Raw genomic sequence first — 21499 nt, forward strand, 5'->3', positions numbered from 1 at the left:
GGGGTGGGGTTGGGGGCGTGGTGTATGCGGGAGGGGGGGGGGGTTGGTTAGGTGAAAGATATCTGTTCATTCAAGCCATCGGGTGCCCGTGTACCAAATTTAAGTATTAGTCGCGTTTCAGTGCTAAGGCGATTTTTGAAATTGTGGCAAAACCGAACGGCGGTTACACAAAAGTCCTTTTTTAAGTCATGCCCACTCTTGTTAAAGTGTTTGGCCACAGGAAGACCGTGGGGTGGGGGTGGTAGTGACAGTGATAGAGAGAAAGAGAGGGGACTGCAAGGAGGCGCTTGCAGTTTGTTTTCTAACTGATCCCAGAAATGAATTATATATACAGATATATATATATATAAATATATATATATATATATATATATATATATATATATATATATATATATATATATATATATATATATATATATATATATATATATATATATATATATTACACATATAATTGTTATGGCCGTATCACAAATGCTGCGTTTAAGTAGTCTACATAAAGAGAAACGAAAAATAAATTCTTAGTCTTTCGGATTAAGTTTAAAAATATAATTTTTTATCGTTTTCTAACTACTGAACACTTATAATGTTGCTACGTAACTCTTAGGACCAGTCAAATTACAATCCATGCTAAGTGAAAGAACGAAGCCAGTTTTCACCGCAAGTATGAAATTTAATACTTGATAAAATGTACTTTTTACGTATGAACACTATTATGGAACGGTGTGGTTGGACGGTAGCGTGGTCGAGTGGTAACCCAAACGTCTAGGGTACCAATCCCGGAAAAAAGCACTCGTCTAACGAACACCCTCTCATGAGAATGAAGGTCTGTTAGAAACCATTATGCTGACCACCCTATCCCTTTACAATCAGCGGTCTATAAAACAAATAAACTCGACTTTATTTTCCTTACGCGTTGAAAAGCGTACAAGAAAACAATTTAATCTTACAATTAAATTAACTCACCACTTAAGTTTACTCATAACCTAAATTCACTCATTATTCACAAAATTAACTTATATGTAGAGTTCTTTAATACGATTTTAACAATATTTCTTCGTTCTGTAATAAAGTGAATCCGTTTATGAATCCTATAGTAAACTTCAGTCCTCAAAGCTACAAAATACTTTTAAAAAATTATTTTCTAAAGTAGGCCTATAACTAAGTTAGCACGAATATCACATTCAATACAAATCTTGCGTACTCAAGTTTTGTCTTGTTTGCTAAGACAGCCAAACTTTACCTTACCTTTTTTTCCTAGCCTGGATGGAATATGAAACTATAAAAGCGTGGCGAATGACGGGGGTAGGCGCGTACCTTTTATACCCAACTGTGACCTTCGTTTATGTGACGTTCTTGAAACTTACCACTTCTGTTGACTCAGCTTTATTACTGCAGTACACAAGATAAGCTTCACTGCTCTGCTGAAGTGGACATTAAAACTCCATGGCGATGTTTTTCAGTAATTTCTTAGTTTCGTTAGTGCATATAGGTTTTATTAAAATACTGAGAGACCTTGTTTACTTGACGTTGGTTGTTTACTAGCTTATAAAAATCACTGTCGTTTATTGCAGTGGTTTATTTGTCGAAGGTTTGATATTGGATATAAAAGATAAGATTTATTTTGTGCTTGAAGGGGCGTTAACACCACATTACGATTCAGCAGTAAATACGTAGAATTTTTTTTAATAGTGCATATAGTTTGTATATATAAAGATAGCAAATGTTGCTTAACGTAACCTATTTATATGCTATTATTACAATTTCCGGTAGGTTATTGCCGTGGTTCTTAAGATTTGTTTATTACTGTTTCATTTTATAAAATGTAACGTGAAATTCCACACCTACTTTATCTTAAACTGAAATTTAAAAAAAATTATTTTAACATAATAAAACCTATAATGCAAATTAATCCATTTAGCCCAACATTATCGATTTTACTGTATGTCGTTAATGCAAATATTATCTCTAGGATACACTTATCCAACATGTGTGCACATACATGAATATAATGAACATACACACGATTAATCCGGATAAGACCCTTTATTACACGCATTTATTTAGTTCACGATACATGTCTCTCTTTCCTCGTGTTACTCTGTCTGTTTGTCGCAAACCTTGTAACTTAATTTTGGTCAACTAGTAATGCAGCGATTTTATTAACATGGACGTACAAAAATACCTGCACAATCCTATCTCGTACACCCGCCTCCCCACAACATAATACCCCGATTTGCAAACTTCGAACCTTAGAACGGCTACACCCCCCCCCAACGAAATATAATTTATATAGATAATATATACTTTTACCATTCCCCCCCCCCCTCTAAAAAATTTCAAGTGTCACCCCGGAAAAATAAAGTCTGAAAGAAACACTGACGCAATATTTATACTTTACTTCTTACATATAAATTTAAAACTTTTAAAAATGAAATAGAAGTATTCTCTAAGTAGTATATAAGTCAACAAGCACTAAAATGTATTTATTTTTATTTTGGGCAATCCCTTGCGTCTACGGGGTGGCCCGCATTGGAAAACACTATGTCAGTGCAGTAAGTTTGAAACAAATTTAGCATTCACCAGCCATAAATATGTTCGTTTAATGATGTTGCACTTTTGTTCCCATTTAAAGTCAAAAACTGTTATCTACTGTATGCACGGCAGGCTAGATTTTAGTTTAGTGCCCTCAATAAATTCCAATAATTTTATGTTCTATTCTTTTTTTAAATTATGTTATAAAATATCAAACTGATAAAAACAAAACTTAGAAATGTTAGGTAAAAATAGTTGTTTAGAATATTATTTTACAGCTATATATTTAGTGCATGCACGCACGCACGTATGCACACAAACACATACAAATGTATAGATAAATATATATAAATGTATATATTATTATATATATGTATATATCAGAGGCGTCGCGAGTAGGGGCGTGGGTTGTGGAAACACCGGGTAACACCTTTCAGGGGGGGGGGGGGTGACATCAAGAAAAAAAATTGCTAGATAAATAGAATAAATATGTTTAGGCCAGTTCAACGAATGGTTAATTAGAACTATCAAGCATTTTAAGTACGTAATGACGATCCCGACGAGGAAGGTGGGGGGGGGGGGGGTGACACAATGACTTAAACATCCAAACTATAAAGAAAACAATACTACACCCAACTGCATTAACCACCGATTATATATAAACATCTTTAGTATTAAATGTCAAAAGTTTAAAGCTTTTACCGGGGGTGGGGGGGGGGGGGGGGGGGGAGAAATGGTGACACCAACTGCAAACTTTACAGAGCAAAAAAAGGGGATGGTGGTGACACCTTGAGGTGCCACACCGGGTGACACCCGACCTATCGACCCCCACTGATATATATATATATATATATATATATATTTGTGTGTTTGTGTGTGCCTGTGTGTATGTAAAATCATACAAGCATAAAATCAACTATCTACAATGCATGCATCACACTAATCCCTGGAAAATAAATTCTTACCTCATCGAAGTCCGCGCATGTAGAACTCCTACAGCAGGGGTTCCCAACCTTTTTTTTTACTCTAGAGCACATTTTAAAATATCGGTAGGGTGGCGGGCACCACCTATTTTAAATCGACAAACTACTTCCAGAGGCGTAGCGACCCTTCTGTCACTTTCGATTTGCACTCCCCCCCTCAAACTTTCGATTTGCAACCCCCCCCCCCCCTCAAATTTTCGATTTGCACCCCCCTCAAACTTTCGATTTCCATCCCCTTCAACCTTTCAATGTTGTTTATGAAAAAAATTCTGTCTCTGTCGAATAGTGAGAGGCGGGCACATACGAATCGCTCGGCGGGCGCCATGGCGCCCGCGGGCACGGGGTTGGGAACCCCTGTCCTACAGTATTAGACATAGTTAAGTTCTGTACGCTACACGCAGAACACTTGTATACACTTGACTACACATATGCAGCCGGTCACATAGACGCCAGGGTTTAAAAACTGAGGGCGGCTGGTGCATTATTCGCTGATCATACACAGTGGAACAGACCTTTTTAAATTTATCTACAGTGCAGTTAGTAGCATTATCTACCGTGAAGTACAATGAAAATGTTACATTCATGTGTTTGTTCGAAAAAGCGGTAAGTTCAATTAAAAGGTGGCTCTTTAAGCTAATATGAAATGTAAATGAAGTTCTTATAATTATAATGTATTTAAATGTGTTAGAGACAAGTAAATATTCGTTTTAGAAAAATGAGACGTTTATTCACCAGAGCATTATCATATGTCCGGGTGTCACGTGGTTTTACCGTCACGGTCTGGTGGTCTCGAAAGGTCTCTGGTTAGGGCGAATCTAGGACAGTTCAAAGTTGAAAGGGTACTCTCGGTATCTCTCATTTCTGTTTGCTGGTAGTGGTAGCATTACTGGCTAATGGTGTTGCTACCATTACTGACTGCTGGCGTGGCTACCATTACTGACTGCTGGTGTTGCTATCATTACTGACTGCTGATGTTGCTACCATTACTGACTGCTGGTGTTGCTACCATTACTGACTGCTGGTGTTGCTACTGACTGCTGGTGTTGCTACCATTACTGGCTGCTGGTGTTGCTACCATTACTGGCTGCTGGTGTTGCTACCATTACTGGCTTCTGATGTTGCTACCATTACTGACTGCTGGTGTGGCTACCATTACTGAATGCACGTGTTGCTACCATTACTGGCTGCTGGTGTTGCTACCATTACTGACTGCCGGTGTTGCTACCATTACTTACTGCTGGTGTTGCTACCATTACTGACTGTTGGTGTTGCTACCATTAGTGACTGCTGGTGTTGCTACCATTACTGACTGCTGGTGTTGCTACCATTACTGACTGCTGTCCTGAAGAGAGTACTGATGGGATGATCAGCCATATATATATATATATATATATATATATATATATATATATATATATATATATATATATACCTCTTGCTAAGTGAAAGTGATATAACATATACCCTCTTCATCATCTAGAATAAGACTGTAAATATAAACTTGGGACGGCGTGGTTGGTCGATCTCATAGCGCCAAAGGTCTCGAATTCGGATCTTCGCCAAGACTTAAAACAGCAGTACTACCCTGATTCCACTCAGCCGTGATGTGTAACTGTCTCACGTTAAAGAAAGTAAAGTCGTTTGTGTAGAGTGCCGACCACATCATCACTTCATATGCCGATATAAAAAAATGAATTTTACTTCTTTATTTCTTGAGATCATTCTGGGAACTTTCTTTCTCTTTGCATGTATTCTTTACGTTACCTAGCATGAGCCTTATCCCAAATATTTCCTTAAACGTAGGATAATGGTATAAGCCACTTTCTAAACATATCATCTTCTTTACCAAACAAATCAACGTCTCTACTAGAGATAAGCCATACAATACATATATTATCTTTTCAGGAGTTAAAAGATAACATACAAATAGCCTACGTCATATCCTTTCCCAAGAATAAACCTAGTTTCTAATGATCCAAGTGATAGCCCAGGATCCTGAAGCCTGCTAGGGTCTAGAGCCTAGACAAAACAAAACGAGATGAAGATACTTGATAAGCACCCTCTCTTTAAACTTTAATGTCATATCCTGCACAGCAAAGGAAGAAACTCTGATACGGCTAGACTTCGTATTTGGTTTGGCTGGTAATTAACAAAGAGGACAATGGCACTAAAATTCTTACGCGTTTGTCTAGATTGTTGCAGTGTAAAACTATGATGTGGGTAGTGTATAGTGGCATAGAGGGTTTAGGTTTTTTATTTGATGTCTCCCTCTTGTGCAGTGTGTAAGTCTTCTTTATGGTTTATTTGACATTAAAAGTTTGTGTCAACCTCTGACATAAAGTCGCCGACCTACACCCGTAGACTCAAGACGACGATATGAATCTGGTTTTAATATCCTCGATTTTATGAAAAAACACACCGAACACAATAGTGCAGTAGTGAACACACATAGATATTGAAGCAATTCTTTCAGCTGTGCAGCCAGTGTTAAACCTGGGCTACTATTTGTCTATATTCTGGATTATAATCCACTTCTTTCATATCCATTGGAAGTTATTATCCACCGCTATATTTATTTACCATTTAAATCGCACCGTCGGCGGGGACTATGTGCAAAATGGGCTCAGCAACACTTGTGTTGTAAAAAGAAATGAATAAAATATTTAAGACTGCATGATAATATTAGGCCTCATGTAGATCACAGGGAGTTGTGATTATGGGGTGTACTCTACATTTATAAATATACAGAAACAGTGTCTAAGATATTTTTCTCTGGTGGAGAGGAGGAGCGGGCAATAAGTAAAGTGTATATATATATATATATATATATATATATATATATATATATATATATAGCTATATATAGCTATATATATTTTGGAAGCACAATACTGCAGGGCCAGGCAACACTTTGCCCCGTCCCTGAAAGTAATGTTGAAACACCTATCAGTTTTTGTTTCATGTAATTTTTTAGCACTGCATCTGGTTTTATACAATGTAGTTAAAGTTCTTAAACCACCCAATAGGTTTGAAACTTTATGCACTGTATTAGCCAGCTTTATTTTATTTTAATTTGAATGAAGACAACAAGGCAATATACAATGATAAAACAAATATGACGTTGATTGTATGGGTTGTTTCCCCTGTATTGAATTGGCTGGATGGGTCTTTAATTATTCATGATTCATACAGGTAAAACCTGAGATTTTGTAAAATCCATGTTTATAAATGAGGGAAATAGTTGTAAAATGTACAGCCATGAAAAGTAGACTTGTATAGCTGGTGATAGCAAAAACATTATGATACGATAAAAGGCGATGGATAGGGGAGTGAACAATGAAAAAACTAAAATAACAAAATAACGGTTGTGTCCCTTATAAAATGCTACTTTGGTTTGCTATGTACCTGAAATAAATCAAAAGCAGTATATAAATGAATCATTACCTCCCCATGGTTAATAAAAAGCGAAATAAAGCTAAAATAAGGTCACACTTCAGCTAACATCACCCTCCCGCCTAAAACATGCAACTGTTGTTTTAAACATCGATTTTTTATTGTTTTAAATATGTACAGCCAACAACTTACATCAGAATTTTTAAAACACAGCTTTAAAAAACACGAAATATCTGCTATAATTTAGTTTCTAGTATTACCTTTTAAAACGTACAACAACTACTTTCTAAACTTTTACCCCATCGTCCAAAAATTCTAATAATTCAGGCAGGACAAACCATCTTTCTGCAATAAAGAAACATCGAAATTACTTAAAAGCACCAAAGAAAATGTTGAATTAATCACAAGTATTGACTGATATTGACTAAAATTGTGTCTACAAGAAGTCACTTTAACAACTATACTTTAGGCTTGATCTAATTAAAGTATCGACTACAGCCAGTGGCGTCACTAGGTAAGTGTCAACCGGGGAAGTAACTAAGACAGAGGCGTAGCGGGGGGGGGGGGGGGGGGGGGAGATACATATGTCCACGGGCGCTGACCTTAGGGAGCGCCAAAATGGGTTGGAAAAACTATTAAAATCTTATTTTAGATGCAGTTTTGCATTATAAATATAAACAATAAATAAATGAAAAGTTGTTCCCGAAGGGGGCGCCTAATTGTCCCCGTGCGCCGGGAAGGGTCGCTACGCCTCTGAACTAAGCATACCACCCTTCCCCCCCCCCCCCCCCACCTAAAGCCCATTATTTGCCTTTTCAGTTTGGTGTCACCCCTCTCCTACTATTTTATTTTTTTTCACAAGAAAATTATTTTGACGGTAAACGTTTCGATTTTTCAAATTGAAATTAGCCCCTAAATTATCTCACACGATGCGGACTGCCCCCCCCCCCTCTTATGGTCTAGCCTCTGGGCGCTACTGACCATAGTAACACTATAGAGGTAACTAATATAGATCTTTTATAAAAAATCTTCAGCAGATAAATTCGTCACGCATGAAATATTCCGTTTACGTCTTGAGTCGATAACATATTATCCACTGCGAGCCTGTGTACATAGATTAAGTGTAAAGATTCTATCTGTTTCACATACGGTCCTGTGTGATGTGTTGTAACCTTCACATGTGTGTCATGAAACCTACAATGTACGTCGTATTGATATAGAGCACATCTATGTAAACTGATATCATTCCCACAGTTCACATCGTAAACTAGAAATGTTGATTCAGAATAAATGGAAACTGAAAGTAAAACAATGTGCGCCTTCTCCATTTAGCTCTGTACGATTTACTGACGTAAACAGAAGTTTACTTTATAATATATTATAGAAGTTTACTCTATATATGACAAAAGTCTACTTTATATTTGATAGAAGTTTACTCTTTATATGACAGAAGTCTACTTTATATTTGATAGAAGTTTACTCTATATATCCATTATGAAAGAAATTTACTTTATATATGACAGAAGCTTACTCTATTTATGACAAAAGTCTACTTTATATATGACAGATACTTATTTTATGTATGACAGAAATTTACTTTATATATTACAGACATTAACTTTACATATAACAGAAATTTACATTAAATATGACCAACCTCTCCCCCCATCCCACATTGCTACAAACCTTGCAGAACCCCCCCCCCCTCCCCCCACCCCCAGCCTTTTAAAAATATTTTAAACCCTTCCTCACCTGTTACGTCTCGGCAGAGATATAAAAAATTGATTTCCACAACCATAAAATTCTTCTGCGTTTTTCATTTCCATATAAAAAGAGTATAATCTTATTCATACGTGGTTAGAACGATAAGCTTTGAAAGAAAAAAAAGTTGCATTGATTTTTTAGCATTGCTGAAATTTGCATATTTACGAAAGCGAAAATATACAACGTAACAATATTGAAGTAAAGGAATTTATCTACTTTCGGGCGTAACTGTACATTTACATAGCCAGTTAAGTCCCCCTCACTCCCTTGTTAATTTTGTTTTCTTTTTATAATAGTTTTGAATAATGGCTTTATGTGCTTTGACCATAAGAGGTTTGACCATAGGTGGTTTGACCATAGGTGGTTTGACCATAGGTGGTTAGACCATTGGTATTTTGACCACAGGTGGTTTGACCATTGGTATTTTGACCACAGGTGGTTTGACCATAGGTGGTTTGACCACAGGTAGTTTTACTATAGGTGGTTTGACCATGGGTGGTTTGGCCATGGGTGGTTTGATTATGGGTGGTTTGGCCATAGGTGGTTTGACGAAAGGTGGTTTGACGAAAGGTGGTTTTACTAGTTTTTATTTATTAGGCTATATTTAGGGCTTTTCTTAAGATTTGGACTTGTCATATCAACCAACATGAGCTCAACATACCCTGGTATTTAGAAAAAGACACGCCTGGATTAAACCTGTATAAAAGATATCGTGTAAGAAGGAAGTTAATTCAATGATGATTCTAGAACTAAAACAGTAGTTGGAGGAAAAATAACCCACCTCGGCCAAGCGTGATACAACAATAAATCTCACACGACTATAAACACAGCGGTCGACCAAGCGAGTCGTAAAACAGTCGCTTTAAAATATGTGGACATTATATCACTTCACCTCAGACTACACAGGTCATTTAAGGTCGTAGCTAAATATTTTCAGTAGTGTTGGTCACTTGGTTATTTTTTTAATTTAACATACTCATACAAACACACACACTCATGCACATACTGATACATACGTATAGTGCACAGATTTACACGCGCATATATATATATATATATATATATATATATATATATATATATATATATATAATTATATACATGCACACACATATACACACAGTCCACACACACACACACACACACACATCTATATATATATAAATATATATATATATATATATATATATATATATATATATATATATATATATATATATATATATATATCTTTTCCGATATTTCTATCCTACCCTGGAATTATTTAGTTTCAGTTTGACTGGGCTATAAAAGTAGCGTCCCTCTAACACTAAATCCATATCTATCACCTACGAAGCGAAGCGAATCAATCAACCATAGAAGCTGTAGGACTACAGACATGTCTCTCAGTGAGGTAGAGGTGGAGAACCAGCCTGATTGTTCCAGTGCCGTGTCTGAGATACAGGTAATATCATACTTTGTTGATCTGGTAGCTCTGTAATTAAAGTTGTTACTCACAGAAGATGTTAATTACAGATGGTGGAAGTTACCGAAAGTGTTATTTACAAAAGGTGTTATTTACAGAAGGTGTTATGTACAAAAATAGTTGCTGACAGAAGATGTTATGTACAAAAATAGTTGCTTACAGAAGATGTTCTGTACAAAAATAGTTGCTTACAGAAGATGTTATGTACAAAAATAGCTGCTTACAGAAGATGTTATGTACAAAAATAGTTGCTTACAGAAGATGTTATGTACAAAAATTGTTGCTTACAGAAGATGTTATGTACAACACATGTTGCTTACAGAAGATGTTATGTACAAAAATAGTTGTTTACAGAAGATGTTATGTACAGAAATTGTTACTTACAGAAGATGTTATGTACAAAAATAGTTGTTTACAGAAGATGTTATGTACAGAAATTGTTACTTACAGAAGATGTTATGTACAAAAATAGTTGTTTACACAAGATGTTATGTACAGAAATTGTTACTTACACCACTACGATATTCAATCATTTTTATTTATGCAGAAAACAATAACAACCTGCTTTTTTCGTGTCTAAAGATATTAAATTTAAATAAATTAAAATTATTTAATTTTACAAAAGTTTATTTTTCTTTTGACATATTTTTTCAAAAGAACTGGTCACATTAATTAGTATTTAATTTTGTAGTTGTTGTTTAGCTAAAATTATTCATGTAATAGTAATTTAAGAGTTTGTATTCACACAGTGCCTAAGATTGTTTTAAATGACATTTAGCAATGTTTCTAAAAATTAATTACTGTCAACTCCTCATCTAAAAAATTACATAATTACCTGTAACCAGGATGTACAATTTCTAGAAATTTCTTGTGAAGTATTCTTGAATGGTGCAGTAATTTGATCACCACACATGTAATATTTATAATTCATGCCAGTAATTAGAAGTATTACATTTCAAATGACATGAATTAAAAAGCTGGTTCTGAATATAATAGTGAACACAACTTGTGTTTATTTTGGAGTTTGTTTTATTAACGTCGATCTAATCAGTCGTTAAAATGTGTCCATTTATAATTTTCTGTAATCATTTTGTAACTTTCAAATTATTTTTTTTTTATCCTTGAGGTTTCACCTGTGGATTATTTGTTTAATATTGTATCAGGCATGCACCTCAACAACATTTATTTATCATAGGAAATTCTTTGAAAGAAAACTGTTACAAAAATCACACAGCCACGTCCAGAACAAACCGAAAACAAGCATATCTTCCTATAATGACATTCAGGCAGAGGCGTAGCGAGCGGGGGGGGGGGGGTGCGGATCACACCGGGTGACACCATTTAGGGGGGTGACACCAAGGCAAAAAATAGCAAAATATATAGAGAAAAACTTGAGGGTAGGGGGGTGCAAATCAAAAATTTGAAAGTTTGTCCCCGGGAAGGGACGCTATGCCTCTGGGGGGGGGGGGGGGGGGGTGACACCATTAAGTGCCGCACCAGGTGACACCCGACCTCGCTACGCCACTACATTCAGGCTAAAGGGTCAATCACAACCCCAGGCAGTTAATTATGTGATATATAGCATAGCTAATCGAAACTTCAAATCTGTATCGATTCGATTGTTATTTACCTGGATTTTCTGGAAATCAATCTTGAAGATCGATATCAGAACCTGGGTGTTGGTTGACCTGACTCGTCACTCTATCGATATCTTTTTCGCCGAAGCGATTGCATGAATTATTGACGAAACTGAAACTTTAATGGGCAAGGTATGTGGCTACACTTAAATAGTGATGGAGCTGTGTGTCATGCAATTTGAAGTAATCATTATGATTATAACGGCATCTAATATTTTCAAGTCAAAGTAATAGACTTCTTCTTCGTTCTTAATTTTAGTGTTGAAAGTTATTCCCTTCATCATCAGTTCATCACGTGTCAACTGTTTACGCGCCATTTAGGCCTGCTTTTCTTTATGGGTTCGTTTCCAAATATGATTTAGTTTGTCCTTATTTTAATGTATTGTATCAAAATAGATGATGCTGTGTCATTTTAATGCAACATTTTTTTCAATTTTCTGGAAACTCGAGTAATTTTCTTTGTGTGTATGTATCTGAGACTGCTAGAGCTTTTTTTCAGTACAGCAAAGTTTCAGTGATATTCAGCGTTATAATATTGATTGTAAGTTCCTTTGTTACGATCATAGGATTGGAGTTCTTAGGAATTGGGCGCATTTGAGTTTTTCGTTGTGCTGATGGACTAGAGGTGTTTATAAAGGTGTACACAAATATGTCCATAAAGGTGTACATAGAGGTGTAAATAAAGGTGTCCGTAAAGGTGTACACAAAGGTGTCCATAAAGGTGTCCATAAAGGTGTACATAAAGGTGTACATAAAGGTGTACATAAAGGTGTACGTAAAGGTGTACATAAAGGTGTACATAAAGGTGTAAATAAAGGTGTCCATAGAGGTGTCCATAAAGGTGTACACAAAGGTGTCCATAAAGGTGTACATAAAGGTGTCACATCAAAGGAGTTCATAGTCTTTTTGTAGTGTTGGCGCCGTAAATTTTTGTTTTGTAAAACCAAAATTTGCAATGTGGGTACACAGAAAACGATTCGTGCCAATCTTCAGTACTTTATTTGATCTCAACTCTGCCCATTACAGAGTAATCCTCGCCCTAACCACTACCAACTAACCCTTACACACGCACTCTCCCCTAATTCTAGAATATTCTCGCCTATTTCTATCTAAGCTACAATTTACCCGTAACAAGGTAGAAAGAAAGGAAGAGAATGAGAAGAAAAAGAGAATGAAAGAGAGTGAAAGAGAAATAGAGAGCGAGAGAGAAAGATAACGAAAAATTCAATAATTTAGAAAAAATATACTTGTACCTGAATAAAGGTGTGTGTATGAGAATATGGTACTAACTCAAAAATTTAAAATAAGTGGACATCTGCGGTTTATCCTGTGTGTTCTTAAAAAATTATCACACAGCATTTAAATAACACAAACATAATCAATCTTTACTAATGCTTACAATTATGAAGAAAGTTAAGTTGAAGTCAAATGATCAAATACAATATTAGTTCATATTTGAGTTGATATACAATTATTTAACTTCATCTTTGTGCAGAAGAAACGAATCAATCGAGTTACACAGACTTGCACAAGCTTGGTGAAAAGGATAATATAGTGTGTAGGAAAAGCCTTGAAAAAGATACCATGCAAACTAATGATGATGAGAATACTAATGATTACATGGATTACAAAATGGTAAAACATTCAAAAGCGCTCACAAACACGTTGAATTTACTCCTTGCATACTTCAATCAACATGAATATATTAGTGTGTCGTTCTGTCATATCTTATTTATCCTTATATTTTGTTTTAGAATACCTTTATATAAAAACAAATATTTGTATTCCTGTCTTTTCCAGATCTTTGCTGAAAAATGTCATTTGTCCTACTTTGATAAGGAAAGCAAAACTTGGAAAACGATTGGTGTGGGCGTGATTAAGATACTTGAGTGTAAAGACTCTCTCCAGTTCAGAGTTATCATGACAACGAAAAAGGTTGGTTTAAGTGGGAAATGTTAAGATAATTGAACGTTAAGATCTTCACTAATTTAGAATTATTATGACAAGAGAAAAAGTAGCGTAATACATTTGTCTCATTTAAGTATGAAAGAATCAATACTACTTTTAATAAAATGTTTATGACCCCCTACACCTGGTTCTACCCAAACACTAGCCTCATTTAGTTGTAGTTACCGCAATAAAACTCACAATAATTTTCATACCACTCTATAGTTGTAAATATATAAAAAAAGTTAAATTTGTTCATTTGTTATAAAACATATAAATATATCCGCTTGATTTTTTGGTCTTTAAAAAGTTTGCTTATGTATGTGTAAAAAATAATAGTAGGTCGAAACGTAGCTTGGGGCTCTTGAAAAGAAATAAAATATTTTGTAAAAATTAAACTTAAAATTGCATTTGTTCCCGTAATTTAAATAATATTTTCCAGATATATTTCAAAATATTATATCAAAGTTTTGAACTAAGATGTTATGTTATTTTTTCTCCAGCTGAACAATGTATGTGCTGATCATCTAATTACCTGTCGTATGAAACTACTGTCAAAAGATTTCAAGCTGCGTTCTTTCACTTACTGGTCTAAGATCAAGCAGACCGATTCAAAAGAGGAATGTCTGAAAGTCAAGTTTGCAAACAAAATAAAAGCTTCACAATTTGTTGAAATATTTAACCAGTGTTGTAGAAAACTGAATGAAGATGACAAAGTATCAATTGATAAGTTTACTGAAGACAGTGAAGATATTCATCAAGTTGGCCGGAGATTCGTATGCCAGGCTAGACACCATTCAAACAGTTATCTGAATACTAATGAGGAGGATTATCCATTAAGATATCTGAATACTAACCAGGAGGATAATCCTCTAAGATACCTGAATACTAATAAGCAGAATAATCCTGTGTATTCAACGGAAGCCTGGGTAGCCCAAACAAATTTTGTTGGATCTCGTTCTTATCCTGACAACAAGGGCTGTTTCAGAGTTGTATGTACTGATACAACAATAACAGATACATCAATGAAGGATGCTAACAACATTGTTGATGTTGAAACGGACCAAGAATCGAAAGAATTATCTCTCACGGACAGGGTACAATTTTCTTCCACAGATACCACTTTTAAAATAACAAATTTAACTGATTCAGAAGACAGTTTTGAAAAAAGCTATCATTCATGTTTAGTTCCAGAAAAAGTAACAAATCGCCTAGAAACAAACCCCTCTGATGATGGCAGTAGTTTAAATAAGCCTTACCCTACCACCAACGTAAATCACGAAGTATTGAACACAGAAACAATGGTTCCTAACTATCCTTGTGCAGCCGAACCTTTACTTCCTTGTCTAGACTTGACTAATGCCAGCAGACCAGAGAATGTCAACAGAAGTAGAAATCAAGACCGCTGCAGCAACACAGTTGATACCACAGAAGACACAGCACTCTCAGCTCCTGCTATCCCACCTCCAGTTTTCACAACTAATTCTTTCCAAACCCAACTTGAGTGTCCGTTATTTTACAATAGTTTCAACGAACAACAAACACAAGAACAAGATAATGTTAGCTTTGACTTTCCCACACGTGAACAAGTTCTGTCAATTACGAAGCCAAGAAGCGGATTTGAATCATCTTCAACAACAAAAACCCATCAAACCAACACTTACGTTACCGGAAATCAAGGAAATAACAGTAAAGACAACTTCATAATGGATACACAACCTCGAGATGACCTGAATTATAGTTTAAATGAAAATGAAACCATTAACGATTTAGTTGGGGCTGGTAAAACAGAGCTCGATTCTGAAGTGACAGATCTTCCTCAGGTAGCAGATGAAACTGAAAATATTGCTCCTAAAGCAAGAAAAATAATAACTAGGAGTAACATATTTAAAAGACGGCAAAATCAGAAGGAACAAAATCATGAAATGATAACACAGTCACATGTAAATGAACATGGTGATGTTGGTATAACTGTGATAACAGGTAATATAACAAACAGATTAGCTCACCAACAGAATACAATTGATGATATTAATGTTCAGGTCAATACAGAGTTGAGAGATACAAAAGAAAATCAATCAACTGAGCTTTTTGTCTTAAAGGTTGGAAAGGGGGACACATCTGAAGTTAAGTGTAATGATGAGGAAGGTGATCCGGTTCATACAGGCAACACCTGTCGAAACTGTGAAGGTGGTGGCTTGAATGTTGATGAACAGAACGGTGACACATATTATACTGGTCAAAACCTAATAAAAGGCGACGTGCAGTGTCAGTCTGATGAAGGGAATGGTGACACATATTACACTGGTCAAAACCATGAAAGATGTGACAAGATTGTTGAATCTGGTAATGATAATGGTGACACAACTTCCATTAGCCAAAACCTAAAAGAAGGTGACTTAAACGTTGTATCTGTTGAACAGAATGGTGACACAAGTTACACGGATCTGATCAACGACGTTCGTGATCGATACGTTGATTCCATTAATCAGGTGGGAGGAATAAATGACTCAGGTGAAAATGATCCGAATGAAAAAACAATTGATCAGAATGGTGACACAAATTACGCTGGCCAAAAAGGTTACGATGGTGACATGAATTCTGAATTCAATCATCAGATTGTTGATGCTAGAAGTACTGGTGATCAAAAAGATAAAGATGGTGACCCTAATGTTGAATCAAAAGATCATATTAGTGACACTAGCCACAACAGGGAGGATCTTGACCCGAAAGTTATATCTAAAAGTAAGAATGGTGACACAAGATACACTTGTCAATTTCATGAAGACAGTGACTCGAATGTAGAATCTGATGATCGGAATGGTGACACAACTTTCATTGGACAAAACAGTCAAGGTGGTAACCCTAATGTAGAATCTGATGATCGGAATGGTGACACAACTTTCATTGGACAAAACAGTCAAGGTGGTAACCCTAATGTAGAATCTGATGATCAGAATGGTGACACAACTTCAATTGGACAAAACAGTCAAGGTGGTGACCCGAATGTAGAATCTGATGATCGGAATAGTGACACAACTTTCATTGGACAAAACAGTCAAGGTGGTAACCCTAATGTAGAGTCTGATGATCGGAATGGTGACACAACTTCCATTGAAAAAAACTTAAAAGAAGGTGACTTTGATATTGAGTCGGATACTCACATTTGTGACATAAGCTACACAGGTCACAATCTTGAAGATGGTGACAAGATTGATGAATCTAATGTTCAGAACTGTGACAAACATTACACCGGTCAGGAAAAAGAAGTTGTTGGCCGAAATAATGATTCCGATATTCAGATAAATAACACAAATATTACGTGTCAAAAAGGTGACGAAGGTGATTCGTGTGTTGAATGTAATCATCATATTGGTGATACAAATTCCAGTTGTAAACAAAGTGGTGATGGGGACCAAAGTGTTGAATCTAATGTTCATAATAGTGCTACAAATTACACTGTTCGAAATAAGGAAGATGGTGATCCGAATGGTGACTCAAGCTACATAGGTTACAACCGTGATAGTGGTGACTTTAATGTACAATCAGCATGTCAGAGTAGTGATACAAGGTACACAAATCGAAATGTTGAGTATGGTGACCCGAATGAAAAAACAGTTGATCAGAATTGTGACACAACATACACCTGTCAAGACAAAGAATTTGGTGACGGAAATGTTGAATCCAATACTCAGATGGGAGACACAAATGTCACTTGTCAACAAGTTGACACGAATTCTGAATCTCATTATCAGAATGGTGATACAAGTGAGATTGGTGATAAAGATAAAGAAGGTGACATGAATGTTGTATCTAATGTTCGGAATAGTGACACAAATGACATCGGTATAAATAGGGAAAATGGCGATCCGAATAATGAATCTAATAATCTAATTGGTGACATAATGTCCACTGATCAAAAAGGTCAAGGTGATGACATGAATGTAGAAACAGAGGGTCAAAATGGTGATACAAAGCTTAGTGGTCAAAACAGGAGAAGTAGTGACCCAAATGTTGAATCGAATGATCTCGATGGTGACACAAATTACTCTGGTCAAAACATTGATGACATTGACTCAAATGTTGACACTGTTAATCAGAATGTTGATACAAATTACACCTATCAACACTGGGTAGATCTTGTGTCAAATGATCAGAATGGTTGCAAAAGTGATAATGTTGATAACAGTGACTATATCAGACAGAATGTAAAATTTGAGGGTCAAAATGGTTACATAAGTTATACTGTTGATAACAGTGGACAGATTATTAAATCTGAAGACCAGAATCTTGATACAGTTGACATTAGTAAAAAAAGTGAAACTGATTATCCAAACAATTCTGATAATCGGAATAGTGAAACACTTTACCCTGACGAAAACAATGAACCTAGTGACCCACCCCCAGACGATGCAACTGTCACGGATCATAACATGACAAAAACTTACGAGAATAATATAACAAATGAAAACAATGTACAGCCTTCACCTTGTGACATAAAAATTGTACATAACTCATCAGATAAATCTATTGCACATGAATCGCGTGATCTAAGTAGCGTTGATAACACATGTACGACATATACCACCACTACCGAATTCATAAGAAAGTCAGGTGAAACTTCAATTTCTACTAGTCAACTTTTACAATCCAATGTGAAATCTAAAAGAAAGTTTAATAATTCCAAACGTAAACACAGGAACAAAAAGAAACAGGATGAAAGAAACGCAGATACTAAAATACAATTAGAGAAAGACTTCTATGGCGTGGGTACCCAATATTCTGAAGATAAGTTAAACTCAAAGGTTGGAGAAATGAGCAACCAACACGTAGAACTTAATGGGGACAGGGTCAAACAAGAAGTTACTGATGATATGGTTGACGGAGTCAGTACATTAATGCTACCAGTGGTTGGAAAAAAACAGGTTGACACTGATAATGAATTAGATAGCAAAAGAAAGTCAGCTAAAGATGATTATAATGCTGTTGATAAACAAGGGGTTGGTACAGAACAGGTTGACACTGATATTCCATTAGATGGCGAAAAAAACTCAGCCAAAGATGATTATAATGCTGTTGATAAGCAGGTGGCTGGTAAAGAACGGGTTGACTCAGAGAATGCATTCGATTTTAATGCTGTTGATAAACAGGAGGTTGGTAAAGAACAGATTGTCACAGACAATACATTAGATAGCAAACGAAATCCAGCCAATGATGACAATGAGATAGCGAATATTAAAAACGGAAAGAAAGAGAAAACAATTGTTGTTTTAGAAAGTCAAACAAAGATAGATGACATGCGAGTTGAAGTAAATAATGACGATTTAGATGAATGTTGCACTAGAAACGCAGTCCATATACCAGAAAGAAAGTATTCGGCAAACGAAGACTCAAATCCTACAAGGGATGATGATACATTAAATGATGAGATCGGCGACAGTCCTATTGAGATAATTATTCAGGTAGATGATGTAACAGACGAGAGGAAAGAAGTTGAAGCCGTAGAAAATGTTTCCCAATGTTACGCAAGAAAAGTTAACAAAAAGCGGGGCGAAAGTTACGGTAGCCCATCTCTCAATACCACCCTCAGCAGCGACAATAACTCTTCTTTGAAATATTTCGGCCTATTATTAATATTAATATTCTCTTTTCTATTGTTGATTCAGTTTTTATTATAAATTTTTATGTATAAATATTTAAATTTCATTTGTTATATATATATATATATATACAGGGGCGGAACTACAGTGCCGCCAGACCCCGCAATGCGGGGGGGCCCACACCATTTAGGGGCCCACGTCCGACCATAAAAAAAAATTGTTAAAAAAAAATGTCTTGCATTTTTGACTTAATGTTTGTTATGTAAAAAAGATTACCGTAGCTGCGGTTGGATTATCTTTATTCTATAGACACCATCCCACAATAGTTTTTCCTTCGTTTTTAAACCACTGTCAATCAAACTTATCAAAGATAAGCAAACGTTCAAACCACTTCAATAACTTATTTCCCTTTTTTTTTTAGTTAAATAGTGATGCTCATAAGCCTCTTTTTAATAGATTTGTACTAAATAAATTAAAAAGCAATTACTTCTCTTTATTATTATTTGTTTATAAATTACTTACTAAAGAATGACACTGTACAAAAAGAAAATGTATTTAAAATTAATAAAATAAATACAAAAAAACATAAAAATAAACATGACACGAGACACCATTATTTACAGAAAGCTTTCATGTTTTATATTCTTTTTGACCGGATATGTTGTTCGAGGTTTTACGGCAAACATATTAATATAAAACTGATTCTCACATAACAGACTAATGAACTTACACACATGAAATGAAGTTGTAATTTGTTTCAATTTAAAAAAAAAACCCACGTATTTCTCAAAACACGAACAGGCCAGCAATAAGTATCCTTGTTCGTATTTGTGTTTGAGTATATATATATATATATATATATATATATATATATATATATATATATATATATATATATATATATATATATAGGCCTAAATATTTATATGGAGGGGGGGGGGGCCTAAAAAATTTTTTTGCGGGGTGGCCCCTTTTTTCTAGTTCCGCCACTGTATATATATATATATATATATATATATATATATAAAAATGTTATCTTTAAAGGATAGACATAATTATAGAGTTAATATTTTGAAATCATGCAGACACGATTTATTTCTATTGGATTATTAATAATTAAAAACCTCTAATTTGTTTTACTGTTCTTCTTATATCAATAGTATGATAACACCATCCTAATAATAAATTATAAATTCAAGCTAATCCATGTTGTGTGCTGTAAGACGGTTTTTGACTCTTTAATTACTTGTTTCTTGATTAGATTTGGCTACGTTTCCATATGTCTCATTAAATAATGTTTGCATTTGATTTGAAATTTACTCTAGCTTACTTAAGCCAGAGGCTTACCAATCAAACTAAGTTTCGTTAAATTATACAAATTTCTAAGAATTTAGTCCACATTATTTCAATAGATTCAGGGGTCTCCAAACTACGGCCCGCGGGCCGTATGCGGCCCGCAAGGTCCTCTCATCCGGCCCGCGGAGATCTTTTTGTCCACGGAAAAAACGTTTGTTGGTGATGGCTGAGGAACTTTGCCTAGAAAAATCAAAGACATGCCTGGAAGAAACTGGCCCCCGAACTGAAATTTTATATTTAATGCGGCTCTCGGACTGAAAAGTTTGGAGACCCCTGCTCAATAGATGAAGAATTTCAATTTATGTCAGTAGTTTTTATTTGATTCAGCACGACAATGTGTTGCTCGAGTAAGAACTAGGGCAGAGGTGGGTAACTGTTTCAAACGGTGCGGCCCTCATCTAAAATCCGCTACCATACAGTGGCCCTCCAGCCAAAACAATTGCACTACAGAAAATATATGTTTTAAATGAATATCATAAAGACTCTTTGCTCATAGAATTTATTATTGGCTACTGTGTTAAAAGGTTAACGGAGAAACTAAAGATTAGACAACTGGTGTACTTTGGCCAGGAAAGCCGGCGGGTTATGGGACCTGTTACAGCATAAGTCATGGCAATTAGTAACACAAAAACATACGATTCGTACAGACCATAGGCGGATATATCATCTGAATATTTCTTGGGCTAGATTAGATAAATATTTACGTTAAATATGTAATTTTAGGGTTTGGGCTATGCCAACAGGCGAACTAAGAAATAGTTAGAACGGTACAACTAATATAAAATATACAAATAGCAACTTATGATATATATATAT

The 21499-nt window shown here is 35.4% G+C and overlaps 2 protein-coding genes across 2 annotated transcripts in view; one reads left to right on the plus strand and one right to left on the minus strand.

Moving 5' to 3' along the window:
- The window catches only part of LOC131951198 (aminopeptidase N-like), a 35045-nt gene extending 33762 nt beyond the window's left edge, over positions 1–1283 (minus strand). Inside the window, exon 1 of the mRNA XM_059313536.1 lies at positions 1252–1283. The gene's annotated coding sequence lies outside the window, so the exon portion shown is untranslated. The remainder of the gene's footprint in view (positions 1–1251) is intronic.
- An 8733-nt stretch (positions 1284–10016) lies between these two features.
- On the plus strand, positions 10017–21289 carry LOC131951199 (putative cyclin-dependent serine/threonine-protein kinase DDB_G0292550). The gene is made up of 4 exons (XM_059313537.1): positions 10017–10122; positions 13581–13715; positions 14231–19289; positions 21180–21289. Exons 1-4 carry the CDS (start codon positions 10057–10059, stop codon positions 21287–21289), a joined length of 5370 nt encoding a protein of 1789 aa, XP_059169520.1. The 5' UTR covers positions 10017–10056.
- Positions 21290–21499: the final 210 nt, after the last annotated feature.

This window comes from Physella acuta, unplaced genomic scaffold, assembly GCF_028476545.2.
Source record: "Physella acuta isolate Inbredline_101_S28 unplaced genomic scaffold, ASM2847654v3 ptg000804l, whole genome shotgun sequence".
NCBI classification, from domain to species: Eukaryota; Metazoa; Mollusca; class Gastropoda; family Physidae; genus Physella; species Physella acuta.